Genomic DNA, 15,683 nt, shown 5'->3' on the forward strand with positions numbered 1-15,683 from the left:
GCGTTTACGATTAGATAAAGGATTTTAGTTTTGCCTGTTATTCTTCAAACTTTCTTCTAGTTTTCTGAACACGACTTCGTTTTAGGCTTTAAGAATTTGAATACTTAGAAGCAAATACACACTCAGGCAAAAATGTGACGTTTTAATAAATCAAAGCACAATTAATTGCACAACAGAATAATTTTCTCAAATGGTTGTTAATGAAAATTTTTAATAGTCTCGATCATTATGAGAATTTGCCGATTTAAGCATGTCATTTGAAAATGTCTGAATTGTTACAACATTGAAAGTTGATGTTATTATAGTGAGTGAAGGAGTGTAGAAAATCATCTTTCAGCTTCAAAACAGACAACGTGTACAAAAAGGTATATATCTTTCTTCTGTGCCTCTTCATCATTTGTATTAACGTAATTTCTTTAATTTAATACGTATTACTTGCATACTTTTGAACTAATTCAAAATCCTAATATTGTTTTTGTAATTCCCATGTTTCTACTGTTTACAGCTTTGCGTAGAGCCTCGGCGAATTCTTAGTTGCCCGTGATAATTTTTTTGACAAAGTTGTATGCACTGCTTTCTATATTACAGGTAGCCTGGTTATCCAAGCTCAAAATTTTAGAAAAAACAAAAATTACCTCAACATACAAAGTTCTAAAATTATAGTGCTTGGTCTCCCTAGAGAATGAAAGTGAAAACCCATGTTTCCTAGCCAACCCAGGGCAGCAAAACAGAAATTAATAAGAAGCAGTCTTACAAGATCTAAAACTATTTAAAACATCCAAAGATTACACCAAAGTCCATAAAAAAGTTTGCATGCATTATATAATGACCAACCATGTTTTCTTGGAAAATGAATTGCCTCTGTTTTCTTCTTTTTCATATTTTCATGTAACAGAAAGCCCTATCTTCACTAGCAACTGGAGGACTATCCTATTTTTACTTTAGAATTGCTCAACGCCGTGTAGATTGGCCCTTACGGTTTTAGCGAAGTGAGCGCAAGCAAGCGGACTGCATTCTCTTAAAGAGAATGCAAATCGCTCTAGGGAGACCAGGCTGTAAACCAGAACATAAAATATAAAAAACTAGACTGTGATCTGAAATAGTTTACAGCCTGGATATCCAGGCTATATTACAGGATGTCCGAAAAAAAGTATCGAGTCGTACCACTTCTATAGAAAGAAAGTTCTTGTGTGTGTTTCACTAAATTTGCAATGTTTATCAAAGTTTCTCTCAGTGTCATACAGGGTGTCCCGAAAGAAAGTATCGTGTCGTACCACTTCTATAGAAAGAAAGTTCTTGTGTGTGTTTCACTAAATTTGCAATGTTTATCAAAGTTTCCCTCTGTGTCATATTAATTGTCATGAGACTCACATCTTTTATGAATACCTTTTACAAAAAACAATTCTCAATAACTTTAACGTCAAGAAAGCTAATTCTTTTTAATCATACTCTTGTCTCCCGAATAGACGGGGGGGGGGGTCCGAATAAGCAGGGGGCGGAAGGGGGGTAGGAAAATTTTCTAAATTCTAATAAGCGGGGGGATAGAATAAGAGGGGGGGGAGTAATTTGAAAACAGAATTCTTTTTAACTGATATCAATTTCAACAACAAAAAAGAAACTTTAACAAATAAACACTTAAAATAAGAACCAATACTAACAAAAAAGAAAACTTTAACAAGTTTAAGGTCTATATACACTGTAATAAAATATTGAATTATTCGAATTTAAGTAGTGGGGGGGGGTCTTAATAAGAGCTGGGGGGTGGATTTTTTTCACTCTTAGCAATTAGCGGGGGGACGTCTATTCGGGAGACAAGAGTAATGATGACTGTTGTAAAAACGATTATTGGGTTGGTATATATCTTCTTACCATTTGTTAAACACGCGCAACAACCTTCTACTCAGAGTCATGTTCGAACTCGATACTTTTTTTCCGGACACCCTGAATAATGAATAATGAAAGTCGCTTTAGGAAGACCAGGCGGTAAACCAAAAACATCAAAAATGAAGAAAAAATTACAGTCAGGCTACCGTTCTTCTGGCTATCTTTCTAAAAGTTGGCTCAACATTCAAATTGTTTTTGGAGCACTGATTAGCAGTCGATGTTGAATCAATTACATCATGATTTTTTTAGATTTGACCAATCAAAACGATTTGAATGCCAAGCAAACCTTTAATAAAATCGCCTCAAGTACGATACATACTTTAGGGTGTGTGACTGCATTTTGAATTTAAATTGGACACCTTATTATCGTATATGAGCATTTTAAGGAAGTTTATTTGGAGCAGTTTTATAAAAAGAATGAGTCTCGTATGCTGAAAAATAAGAATAATGCCGAGCCTGGAGTGACTAAATTTTAAGCAAATTCAGAATGAAATAAGTAAAAAGTCGGCTGTCAGACCAAAGATAGTATAAGACTTTATATTTAGATTCAAATCTAAAAAATAAGAACAGCCTCACCAAAGATTTACTGCTTCTTATGAAAAAGAGTAGACTAAGATGATAATGATAGGAAAAAGTTCTTCAGCGTATCAGGAAAAAAGTTAACGCATACGTGTGGTGACATTTATTTGCACAATATCTAAACAGGGAAATGTATCAAAATATCAATTTACAATATCAGACTCAATATCAAATAAAATTCTCTCAAGCAGCAGAATCTGGATATGGCTTTCCGGTGTCGGCTTTCCAGAGCAAATTGATTTATATGAATGTCAAAAAATAAATTACTTAAAATGATGATAATTTCTATTGATACCAAGGAGCTCAACAGAATTTGTGAAATTTAAATAAATATATGCTTTGTCAAAATAATTGACAGTCTGTGCGTGAAACAAAAAAAATATGATTATTGAAAGATAATGCCACTCTAAATACCTTCATTTTAGCCCAGCGTCCGAGATTCAGAAAAGGCCTTAAAAATGGTTTTCGTAGGGCACCTCTTAGATCAGGGCAAATTTTTGATATTTTGCTGCTAACAGGGTGTAGAATTGACAAAAAAAATTTGCCCTTCGAATCTCCAGCAGTTTTCGAGTGAATCGATTTTTAGTTAATCGATAGAACTTATCAAGAGGGTCCCTTTACTAACGGTTTTTTCGAAGTCTGAAAATCAAATACCTGATGCTACCAACTGATTCAGCGTGAAAAGTAGATAAAGAAAATGGGGTTACTTGTTAAGTTTCGACCACCTGGTGCTGAGAAATGGCATTTTAAGGCGAAGAAAAATCTACGTTTTGGGCGTTTTCCGATGACGTCAGCATTTTCCTAGGATAGCCCTGAATTAGTAGTATTCAAAAATGGTATGGTTTGTTAACTTTCGGCGTCTAAATCTCGAGATAATTCATTTTTAAGGTGGGTAAATATGCTGAAAAACTGCTGACTCAGCAAAAAAATATCGATAATTTTCAATATTTAAACCAAAATATCTCGATATTTGGACATCGAAAGATAACAAACCATGCCATTTTTGGATATTACTAGTTCAGAGCTATCCAGCCGTAGGAATGATTTTTTCTGAAAATGCTCCAAGGAAAATGCTGACGTCATCTGAAAACGCCCAAAACGTCGATTTTTCCCCTTAAAAATGTCGTTTTTCGGCACCAGGTGGTCGAAACTTAACAAATAACCCCATTTTCTTTATCTTCTTTTCACGCTGAATCCGTCAAATCTACACCCTATTAGGAGCATAATATCAAAAATTTGCCCTGATCTAAGGGGTGCCCTACGAAGTGACACAATTCACTACCTCGGCCGCTGGTCTACTTCATTTTCGAAACTTTTTAAACTTAACTCGAAAATAATACACTCAAAATTATTTTTATAACTGGGTAATAATTGTCATTATCGCCCACCTCTAGGCAAAACGCACTGGCGAATATTTGTCATTATGTAGTTTCGTATTCAAGAGAATTGAAAGCAGTGTATCAAAATGTGCGAAATATGAAATATCAAAATGAAATAAACTTTAGCAACATTCTATATTTTTAAGAAATGCGATAGTCTATCCATAGTGTAAAGATTAATTACTGACCAAAATTTCAGGATAATAATGTTGTACCGCCTCAAACTAATCAGTTCTAATTTTTCTTGGACAAACTGTATTTTACTTCATAGTCATATGTCGCATTGCCAGAAATTTCTGACCTTCCTAAAGTACATAGATATCTGATAGAATTAGGTTTGACAGTTCCTTTGCAACCCTTGTCATCCATTGGTTTCATGTGATCTATTCTGGTGATATTAATGCTGACTTCATAGGTTCTATTGAATGAATAATTAATTGCTTCAAAGGTTGTTGAAGTCCTTGCTGTTTGATTCTGCTGCTCGTAAGCATCTCGCTTCAGAAGACTCAGGTATCCTTTGTCGATGTCAGCGATATTTTCATCCAAAAAGAAATCCTTGTTCTTGATTCTAAAAATACTGTCTGTCCTCACCGGATGCAAATTGTAAGGAGTTGACAATCGATGAAGATTCTTGCCAGATTGCAAGTTCATGTCACATATACATAACTTCAGGTCTTTGGACTTTGTGTCACTACAATTTTGATAACCGTTGTATGAAGAGATTCGTGAATAAGATATGAGTTTTGTACTTAATGTTTTCAGTTTCCAATGGTTTTCGTACCTGATATGAAAGGAAAATCTTTCTTCATTGTTACTAGATCCAGCTCCTGGGTTCGCCAATACATCAAACGAGAAGTCTGTTACAACGCCTTCTAAAAGAGAGCTTGGATTTAGAAATTCCAATGGTACTAACCTTTTGCAAAGTCCCTTAGCTGACGCATCGGAAATAATATCATTCAGCTGTCCTACTGCAAACTCAACAAAGGGCCAAAATGAAGTGTTGTTTTGTTCAGTTTTACGCCAGCCCTTGCATATACAATAGGTAGGTTTTGATAATTCGAGAGTGCTACACGTTCTGTAGGTAGGAACTTCTGTTAGGATACCTTTATTATGATAACTAGAGTTTACCAGATACTTGATAGTGTGGTGAACATCTATCAAGGTGACCATTCGAAGCCGATTTCTACGTAGTGCATCAATTGATGCTTTCCCGATTTTCTCGATAACTTTTCCTGGTAAAATTGCAAAGAAATGAGGATTGAACTGTTCATGACGTCCGTCTAACCAACCGGCGTAACGTGTATACGTGTTGCCGTGATCCGCAAATAGGAGCGTGATCGTGTTCTCAAGCTGGCTCATTTCCGTAATAAATTCCGCGAGACCGTGATCAGCACCTTGCACGCGCCATCCACCGGAATCGTGTGGAATACAAAGTATGGAGAACATGAATAAACCCGACGGCGTGGCTTTAAGTTTCTTTGCGATATGACGTACGTAATACGTATTGTAGTTCAGGCCGTTGTAACAAAAATCTCCCGTACCACTAAAAATATTACGACCCTTGGAATATATCTCACCAATCATTTTGCAGGAAGCAAACGTTAGACCTGAAATAGGAAAACAAGAAATAAATTGATAGTTTTGAGATGATTAGATCTGTGCAGAAGTATAGAGATAACTATTATATTAGCCGTTCTTTCACAGAGTAGGAATCTCTCTGTCTGTCCCTAATGTCCAGGACGAAGCAGAAGTTCTACTACATGTTTTTTATTAAGAAACACAATTTTAAAAAACACGAGGCTCAGAATGCCTAAAAACTAAGAAACATGTAAGAAACATGCTGAGGCTGAGAATGAGAAAATAACATTTTTTAATTCGTTTTTTTTTAAGAACCTTCCAATCAAATTTTCTTTGCATGAAAAATAGACTGATTATGTCAAAAAATTTAGAAACATGTAAGAAACATTTCAGGCTCATAAGGTCAATTTCTTAAGAAACATTGCTTGGTAAAACTAGCTTCTTAAAAAAAACGTGTAGCTAATTCGAAAAAGTACTCTGTAATGTCACCTGTATTATCTATGGCGAATTTCTTGATTCCTTTGACAATATTTTTCCACTTTCCATGAGATTTTGAGATGCTATTGAAACCCCATCCTCCTTTATAGCACATGTCCTCCTGGTAGATATTCCGGTAACCAGCTTGTCTTGTGAAGTTCAATAGATTGTCAAGGTGTGGTTTTCGCCCTCCTTTCCTTTCCTGAGCCTTTAAAACGCGCCCTTCAAAGAAAGCGATCAAATTATGGTGCGTGTGTCCATCGACTGCTTGCATCATTTCAAAATCTAAAATTTCAGTTTTGGTTGATTGGTCTTTGTTTATGTCGGTCATTCTCTGTATGGTTTTTTGTAACGAACGATAAAAATGGCGACGTGATAGTGAATCCATCCAAATTATATTTATGTTTATTTTACTGGTTTTTGGATGGGATTCTCTTTTGGTATTTTGATCCTTGACATCTTTGAGATATGTTGAATCAAAATGGACTAGTTGTGTTCTTGTCTTATTCTCACCGCAACTTAAGAAAGCAAAATCTTGTGCAATTTTCAATTTCTTGACATGTTCTAGTAAAGCCTCTTCCAGTGATTTAGAGTCATTAAATACTGGTCTCACGACTTCGTACCATCCTGTATCATCCTTAAAAACATGTATGAAAATACTTTGATTGCCATCGCATGCTTTAGAATTGCATTTAAATCGAACATCTTTTTCAATGAATTGGCAAATATTGACCGTTTCTGTCTCATCTTTTTCTGTCCCACATTTATGTTCTTGATATTTATAAGTATATGACCTTGACACATAACTGCAAGATTTCGTTGTTAACGTGTGAGGTTTGCAAGTGGTTTGTTCTTTATTTTGGATATCAGTTTTATGCGGGAGTGTTGGGTGAGGGCAGAGATCAGGTTGTTTTGTGCTCATTGGTTTTGATGTTTTTGAAGGTGCTGGTGTCAGGGGAATGGATTTCGTTTGTAATGGCGTGTTTTTGGATAGAGTGGGCGTTGTTTTTGGTGTTACTGGTTGAGTGGAGATTTTCGTTTTGATCTTTTGTCTTGTTGTTGCTTTTACTGATGGAGATGTTTTTGTTGCCGTAGGTTTTGTCTCTGTTACTCTTAATGTTGTAATTATTTGTGTAGGGAGAGCTGGGCTTGATGTGGGTTTTATTGTCGAAGTTGTTGTGAGAAGCTTTTTGGCGGTTGATCGTTTCTTGGTAGATGTTCCTGCTGTGATAAAGGATACAGTAGGTTTCTTGGTTGACATTGAAGTCAATTCTTTGTCTTTTGATTTCCCACTTTTAGTCCTTGTTGGTGTTGTTGAAACCAGATCTTTAGTTGCTTTTGTTGAAAATTTCGTTTTGATTGATTGCTGAGCGGGTTTTTTCTTGGATAGTTGAAGCTAACGTACTTTGAATTTGAGTCGTAGTTTTCGGTGAAGTTCGAGGAGTACTGAAAGATTTGCTGTCGATCATTAAATCTTTGTTAACTGTGGCTTTCTCTTGTGGTGGAATGAAGTGTTTCAATCTGGTAGAATCAAAAGTTTCATTTCCAGTGATGTAGACAGGAAACAAATAAAAAAATCCATAAGCGACAAACACCAGTGCCAAAAAAAAGAAATATTTCTTAACACTCATGGCTTTTTACAAGGATATCCGATCCAAATAAAAATAGGCAATCAAATTATTTGTTAATACATCTAAAAGTACAAAATTCTTTAACCATTCCTTCTATTACTTTATGATTATAAAATTTTCCCTTCCAATCTTATATGAAGGTTCATATATCATATATCCGTCTGATACCGTTAATTGATAAATAATTACGTTATTAACTCCGCCTTAGCGAAAGCATTACAATAGGCATTCTGCAGCGGTGAGAAAAAAGATTAGAAAACGAAAGTACTCGATACGGTGGACAAACTCACTAAATTTAATTTGTTTTTCGCCCTTTTCTCGGTCACACTAATGAGTTGGTTGAGATAAGCGTAATCACCTAATATGGATAATATACCTTTCGGTTTCTAGTTAGTTACTTTCGGTAATTAGTTCTTACAAAGTAGACATGGGACTACTGGATACCAGTTTTTAGTATGGCTCATCCTCGCTTATCCATTATAAAAATGACTGTGTCTAAATCATTTCTCATGACTCGACCTAAACCTTTTTTTTCTAATCCATCTCGTATTTTTCTTAACAGCTTTTTCAGAGCCGGCATTTTAGCATACTTCTTACCAATATTTGGCGAAATTTTCGACTTCAAGTCGTCTTGTTGATTTTTTAATCAAATTGATAATCGTCATTGATTTTTTTATCAAATACATTGAAATTGAGGTATAAGAAAAACAGCTGGCTTAATATTTTAGCTATATACAGCTACAGATTTTCATTAATTTAATTAATCAGGTTTTGTTTTTAAAAAAATGCTATCTTTTTTTACTCGTCAAATCAAAGATAACATGCTTTCGTATATTTTATTGACAAAAATCAGTTCGGTAAAGTGCATAGTTCCTCAGCCGTGTAGTTTGTGACCGAAAATTATGAACTCAAAGTAGTTTTTTTTGAAATTTTTCTTGAATTTTGAAATAAATCAGGCTTATTGTCAAAAGCGATTGTGAAGAAGAGAAGTCCAGGAGCAGTCTTAGTTGACAAAGTCCCTTTGGACTTCAAAAAAATCTTTGCCAAGTTGGCTAAGCAGAGAAAAGTTTACTAAGTAGTTTCAAAAAGGGTAGAGTCATTTGGCTTAGAGACCCTTAGATAATCACTTTTTAAAGTTCATTTTTACAAAAGCTAATTTGTAAAACTAACCTAACTACCTAATTTGGTTAACTTCTACCACCGAATAGAAGACAGTTTACCGTCGGGCACTTATTATCACCCACGCAATGTTATAAGAATATCTCACATAATTTTGGATGTCACTTGGTTCCTGACACCCACTGGGACACAAGCGTGTTAATTAAGAAAAATTATCGTTCTAATACTAGTTCTTAATTAACCTAAAAACCGTTATAACGACTTTCGATTCAGACGGTTCACATGGGTCACTTTAGAATACACATAGAGCTTTATTGGATTAGTTAAGCAAGAATAAGAATACGCAGGCTACTGATGATAGATAATTATTTCTGCAGATTACATATCTCCATCAATAAGATAACTCAATTAATATTGGCTTTGATGTAATTATGAGAAGTGCTTTCTTTCATTCCATTAATAGCTGATTTGAAAACACGAATTTATCATCTTTATTGCCCCACAGATGCTTAGTTCGCTTCGACATTATTAGCGAGATTAAATACCAATAGATAAAAATCATAACGCCGGACAATTTAGCTCTCGCTTTCGTCACAGCACTTTATCAAAAGGCTAATTGGGAAAGCGCTAGGAATAGGAATAGGAATCTTTTTTCTCAAGCAAGAAAAATTTTAAGCCTTAAGATTTACCCCGCATTTAGAAATTTTGTTTGAAAACCTACGATAAACGAGTTTTCATTGACATCAATGAAAGCAAGGTCACTTACCCCGCATCGTATATCCGCTATAAGTTAATAAGAAGTTAGTTTCTTCGATATACTTAACCTCGCTATAGTCGACATTCCCAAATTAAAAACTTCTTTGGAAATAGAAATTACCTCTGTCATGTGGGCCACTTAGCTTTTTTTAGTCGCCGAACGACGCGCACGGCTCGATTATTGCATAAATTAAATAAATTAAGCCTTCAAGGCTTGTCGAAATGAACGGTGTGAGCATAGTATAAGAAAGCCGCGGCTGGAATATGTACTGCATTGTTTTTTTCAGTTAATTGCTGTTCTATCTCTGTCTCCGAGCTTTATAAGAGCATCAAGATTTTCAGTTTATTATTGGTAGATAGTTTTTGAAATTTTTCCCGCATTTTCCTTCACAAAAAGTTTTTTTATTGCTAGATATCTTTGAATCTGTACCTAATAGAACACTTGAATTAATTTTGGACATATTTTAGGGATATTTTGTGGAAAAAATAGTTTTTCGCCAAAATTGAAATCATAAGAACTATATATTTAAGATGACAACTTTCCTGTCAATTTGAATGATAAATTTTGAAGGTGCTGGCTTGAAACTTTCACAGTTTTATCTTGATGTACTTTTTCATTGATTTATAAAAAGATTTCACTGAAATATTGTGAAGGCATTCGAGGCACTTTGTTTATTTTTGAGTTCTTTCAGCTCAGTCATTTTGTGCTTGTTTAAATTTCTTCTTGTTAATCTTTCCTTTAAAATGATTTTGAAATGCAAGTGTGTTATCAAGGGTATATCATTAATGTCTAAAACGCACTGAGAAGTAAGTATTAACGACAAACCAATAAAATTTACCATTAAAGATGCTACATTACTGATCTCTTGATCAAAAGATAGTCATCAAATACGACAGAGATAGAACAACAGAAGTTCAGATGTTATCATTCCAGTCGCAGCTTTCTTATACTATGGTGTGAGCTTTTTAGAAAGTTAAAAAAATTTCAACTTTGTGCGCAAAGCTGTTTGTTTCTTCTATTTCTCTTTTTGAAGTAGTCAATCAGCGAGAAAAAGGAAAATTTTTCGATTTCCAAGGTTGGAAATTCAATATTTTTGAGTTGGAAATTTTGTTTTTATAATTGAAGGTTGGAAATTCGAGCGATTACCTTAAGCTGATTTGGAAAACGTAAATTACCCATAGGTTTTTAGAATAAACCAATGCCCTTGAAAAATCAAGGGAAAAAAAACAATGTAGAAATGACAATTTCCAAGGCTGGTTGGAAAACATGACTTTTTGGGTGGGAAATTTTTATATTCCAAACAGTTTGGGAATTGAAAAAAAGGTCAAAAATCGATGTGAAAATACATATTTTTGTAAATTTGATACCTCGGGTTGAAAAAATAGACTTTTGGGTCGGAAATTTGTGTTTTTCCAAAACAGTTTGGAAAACGTTAAAAATCCATGTGGAAATTACACTTGTTTGAAATTGAAACTCCTCCTTGGAAAACTAGACCTTTTGGGTTGGAAATTTGTATTTCTCCAAACAGTTTGAAAAACGTTAAAAATCCATGTGGAAATTACATTTTTGTGAAATTGAAACTCTTTTAATTTGAAAACTAGACTTTTTGGGTTGGAAATTTGTGTTTCGGGTGTTTCTCCAAACAGTTTGGAAAACGTTAAAAATCCATGTGGATATTACATTTTTGTGAAGTTGAGACTTCTCCTTGGAAAACTAGACCTTTTTTGGTTGGAAATTTGTGTTTCTCCAAACAGTTTGGAAAACATTAAAAATCCATGTGGAAATTACATTTTTGTACCATTTTCTGCACATGTCTTTTGAGAAGACCACAAGCGATTTTTCGCACAGAACTGTTTTGATGTATAGCTAACCCAGATATTAGGCTATAATGTGAGCAGTCAAGCTGTAAGTTTCCGTCAGGTGAGGCGTCCCTTCGGCCTCAGTCAGTCACAGTGAGTTCGCACAGTGAAGCACATAGGGTACTTGTGTCATAGTTTCAAATGGAGCCCTGCTGAGCTGTGTGAGTGATCTAAGATCAACCACGTATCTATGCGAACAATAACGAGAGATCGACCGGGAGCCATTGAGCCTAGGCTAGCGAGTGACTGTTCACAAAAACAAAAACCTTGTTTAAGATCCCTTTTTCCGCCACATCTCTATTTGGATTTTGGCTTTTTTCAACCTGGAGTTTTGAAAATTCCAAGCCATGGAAAATGAAAATTTCCATCCTTGGAAAGTGTCCCAAGTTTCCAGGTCGGATTTTCCATTGGATTTCTTCTATTTTCCAATTCAGAAATCTTGTAATTTCCGACCTTGGAAATTTTTTCCTGTGTTTATCATGTACAATTGCTTTTGTTTGGATTTTCTCTTACGTGCAACTTTTTTCTGATTTTCAAGGGAAGTATCGTTCAGCAACCGAAACGCTCGAGTTGTGCACGTTGTTGGGCGACCAAAAAAGCTAAGTGGACCACGAGGTTAATACATTCACGGAGCGTTTTTTTTTACATACAGATGCCTTATAGGTCTAAGCACCACGGAAAAATCGCATAATTTCTAATTTCTAACTCTTTTACTTTCAGGTGCTGTTAGAGGAACGAAGGCTAACGGAAAGCGTCAAGACTGGGCAAACAAAAATGCGAGCTCCTAATTCTCTGCGGATATTAATCCCAATACTTGGAGTAATTTTACTTTTGAGTTTGTTTACATTCAAGGATAGCTCTTACATAAGATTCACTCCGACCAACACCCAATCGAATGATTTGAATGATGTCAAAATAATACACGAAGAAGAACTTCGGAGTATGCAAGAATTGAGAGAAATGATTGACAAAAATTCACTCTCGCTTGGTCAAATTGCAAAATCTTTGAATGTCTCACTTGACAACAAATCCAGACAGAAAAAGATGGACACCATTGACAAACAAAGCCCTCGTGTTTCTGGAAACGAAAAACCCAACGTTAAACTACTTAACGAAGAAGATTTGAAAACATTTGACGGTCAAATTTTGTTTCTTGTCTTTTCCCATATTGGAAATGTCGATAGGCGCACAGCGATTCGACGTACTTGGGGGGCACCAATGAATTTCCCTAAACAAAGAGCAATGTTTAAAAATGCAACATACAAAGTACTCTTTATAACTGGTTTTGTAGCCGACAAAATTAAAAAGGCGAAAGAAGAATCAAAAACACACAGAGACATGTTGATTACCAACCGAACTGAAAATTATTTCGATATTTCACGAAGAACACAATTTGGTATACATTGGACAATCAGAAATTGCAAATTTGACTTTTTCTTTAAAACCGATGATGATGTCTTTGTAAGTATTCCAAACACTTATAATTTTTTTTACAAAGACCCTTTTGCTGTTGAGCACAAGACTTCTTTATATGCTGGTTTAATGCATATGCGTGGTGGCCCGAATCGAAACAAAAATTCCAAATGGTATATTGACAAAAAGAGATGGGGACAGACAGTATACGCTCCATTTGCTACTGGGATGGCTATCATATTATCGAGAAATGTTGCTGAGCGTATTGAACCATATTTCCAATGGGAAAATGTTTTCCCACTTGAAGATGTCAATATTGGCTTCTATGTTTTTGTTGCAAAAGTCCCAAATATTGGAGTGAGGCCGTCCAAAGGAGCAGAATTCGTACTGGATTACACTGGGGCCGTTTGTAATCATTATAAAAGGAAAACTATCACTATGCACTCTGTGAAGACTGAAGCTTGTATGAAAAAGTTGATGCAGGAAAGCTTAAAGTATTAAGGTGATTCGTTAAAAAAATAAAATGACTCTCTTATCATTATTAGTAGATGGCCTGCCGTATTAAATCACACGCCACTAGATTGTAAGCAAAAATAAAATGGGACCCAAAAATGGGGCATTGCTGCGTTTACATTTTACCGTCAATTCACCTAAGATTTCTTAAGATTTCCGGAATGTTTTCGCTAGTTATTTTCTGGACCAGCTAGCTGGTTAAAGTAAAAGGTTACATCCAGAGACACCAGATGCAATGATTAGCACGGTCTAATCGAGAGACTGGCTAACTTTAAGTTAATTTTTCAAACTGTCGGAACTTTTTGTCTTTTTCAGCTTGGCAGAAGTGGTATTTTAGTTCGGGAGGTAGAATCCTTGTTAAAGCTTTCTATAAATTACTTCATATTGTACTCAAAGCCATCGAAAGCTGAGCCAGAAGTATACTTAGTCTAGTATTACATTGCATTCCTTTATGGTAAGCTTTAATCTTTTTCTTTTCGTGTATTGAAAGACTTACCGAAAAATGTCAATCACCGAGTCATGCAAAAACTAATTTGTTAAACATGTGTTTTAAGTAACTCTTATATGAGAAAAGTCTGTATTGACGATGTCTACTTTAAATTAAAACTTTGAATTTGAGATCTGGCGTAGAGTTTAGCCAAGGATTTATTATACACTGGATATACAAGTAACAGATTTTTGCCGATTTCTCGTGTACTAGCTATGTCCGCAGTAATGATGTTATTGTTCACTCTCCCTCCCTCATTAAATATTTTTTCGAAGCATTTTCATTGCATTTCTTATCGAAAATCACTCATCCAATTCCCAAAAGAGACTTAAAACTTTCCTGTGAGAGTCAGATTCTTCCACTTAATTGCTGATTATAAGTCGTTATGACGTTTCAAGCTGTGAGAAAGATGCAAAAGACGTGTTGTGTATAAGAAATTGAATGTTGACACCGGAAATTTTCAAACTTCAACCTCAAAAAAACCACCTTGCCACCACGTGCCTCCAGAGGATTTTCATATCACAGTGGAGCCAAGACACTCAAGTCTTATGTATGTTAATTTCAGCTCTTCTGGGGACAGTCTTGGAAAGATATTTCCAATTGAAAATTTCGTGTCACTATAAGCATTTTGTCTGGATTTCTTGTCTAATGATGTTTTTCTCACATTAGATTTCACAAATGCATCCGGCTTGGTATTCTAGCCTTACTTTCAAAGTTTTTTCCCTGCAAAGGTACGAAAAGAAAACGCTAGAGAACTTTTTTAAAATGAATTAATAAAGATTTCTCAAAATCAGATACATTTGAGCCGCCATGACAGTTGTCCTTTGCGGACATAGCTAGAACATCAATTGTTTTCTGAAACAAAGAAAAAACAATGGTCGCTCTCCACCGTTTTATGAGTCATTTATCCAGTGTCTCTTATAATTCCTTGGTTTAGCATCTTTCTTTTCATATTCACAGTGGGTCCCGAGCCCGGCTTTGGTTCAAATTTGGGAGGTTGTATTTACGAATTCATTTAGCTGCATCCTCGTTAGCATTATTTCATATTTTGACTTTGTTATTTTGACTTTTTAATATTGTATTTTGTGTTTGTGATTTTTTAGCTTTTTAGTCCAGAGAAACAAATTTACAGGTCCGTTATTGTGGCTAAAAGTGTGTTTTGTGATGTGAAATTAAAAGTCTGTTCACGATAAGTGTGCACTCTTTTTTCTTTTACCTATAACTTTTGAAGGAATTCTTCAATCTTTACAAAACTGGTATCATTGGAAAGATATTAACTAGTGGAACAATTTAGAATAAAAAAATCTTTAAAAAAATTCTAAAAATGATGATGAAAATGAAGAAGAAAAAAATGAAGATCTTGTAGAAAGGTACTACAACTATCATTTTCACTGACGGTAATTCTTGATCATTGAACGTTATCACTGGGAAAAAAATTCTCAAAAATAATCATTCAGTCAAAAGATATCAAACAACGTTATAAGCTGATTGACGTCTTAAAGCGCTGTTTTCTGCTGTTTTTGGGGATCAATCACTTATTAACTTTGTATCATAACTTTATATTGAATGAATATTTTAGTGAAATTTCTTCAGACTGATGACCTCCTAAGATCAAAGAATCTCTCCAGTGAAAATGAAAGTTATAGTACTTTTCTACAAGATCTTCATTTTCTTCTTCTTTATTTTTGTCTTCGTTTTTAGAATTCTTTTAAAGACTTTTTTATATCAAATTGTTCCACACATAAATATCTCTCCAACGATACCAAATTTGTAAAGATTGAAGAATTCCTTCAAAAGTTATAGGTAAAAGAAAAAAGAGTGCACACACACTTATCGTGAATAGACTTTAGTCAAATTGAATATAACAATCGTGACAACATACCCTGAGTATCAGAGGTTGAGCTCATTTTTTTCATTGTGATTATGATAGTAATTATTAAACTTTTAATTATGGAAATGTCACTTTAATCGAATCGAAATAATAGACAGACTTTATGTTTTGATTCT

At 34.7% G+C, this 15,683-nt stretch overlaps 2 protein-coding genes across 3 annotated transcripts; one reads left to right on the forward strand and one right to left on the reverse strand.

Moving 5' to 3' along the window:
- The first annotated feature begins 258 nt into the window (after positions 1-258).
- On the forward strand, positions 259-15,671 carry LOC136815240 (beta-1,3-galactosyltransferase 1-like). Of its 2 annotated transcripts, none has more exons than XM_067071686.1 (2): positions 259-365; positions 11,984-15,671. In XM_067071686.1, exon 2 carries the CDS (start codon positions 12,038-12,040, stop codon positions 13,175-13,177), a length of 1,140 nt encoding a protein of 379 aa, XP_066927787.1. In that variant the 5' UTR covers positions 259-365; positions 11,984-12,037; the 3' UTR covers positions 13,178-15,671. The 2 variants fall into 2 exon arrangements, with proteins under 2 accessions (XP_066927787.1, XP_066927786.1); XM_067071685.1 differs by lacking the exon at positions 259-365 and adding an exon at positions 4,796-4,884.
- On the reverse strand, positions 3,974-7,412 carry LOC136815231 (uncharacterized). The gene is made up of 2 exons (XM_067071675.1): positions 5,910-7,412; positions 3,974-5,449 (listed from the first exon to the last, which is right to left on the reverse strand). The coding sequence occupies exons 1-2, from the start codon at positions 7,156-7,158 to the stop codon at positions 4,077-4,079; spliced, it is 2,622 nt and encodes an 873-aa protein (XP_066927776.1). The 5' UTR covers positions 7,159-7,412; the 3' UTR covers positions 3,974-4,076.
- Positions 15,672-15,683: the final 12 nt, after the last annotated feature.

The sequence above is a fragment of the Clytia hemisphaerica genome, unplaced genomic scaffold (assembly GCF_902728285.1).
Source record: "Clytia hemisphaerica strain Z4C2 unplaced genomic scaffold, Clytia hemisphaerica genome assembly, whole genome shotgun sequence".
Taxonomy (NCBI): domain Eukaryota; kingdom Metazoa; phylum Cnidaria; class Hydrozoa; order Leptothecata; family Clytiidae; genus Clytia; species Clytia hemisphaerica.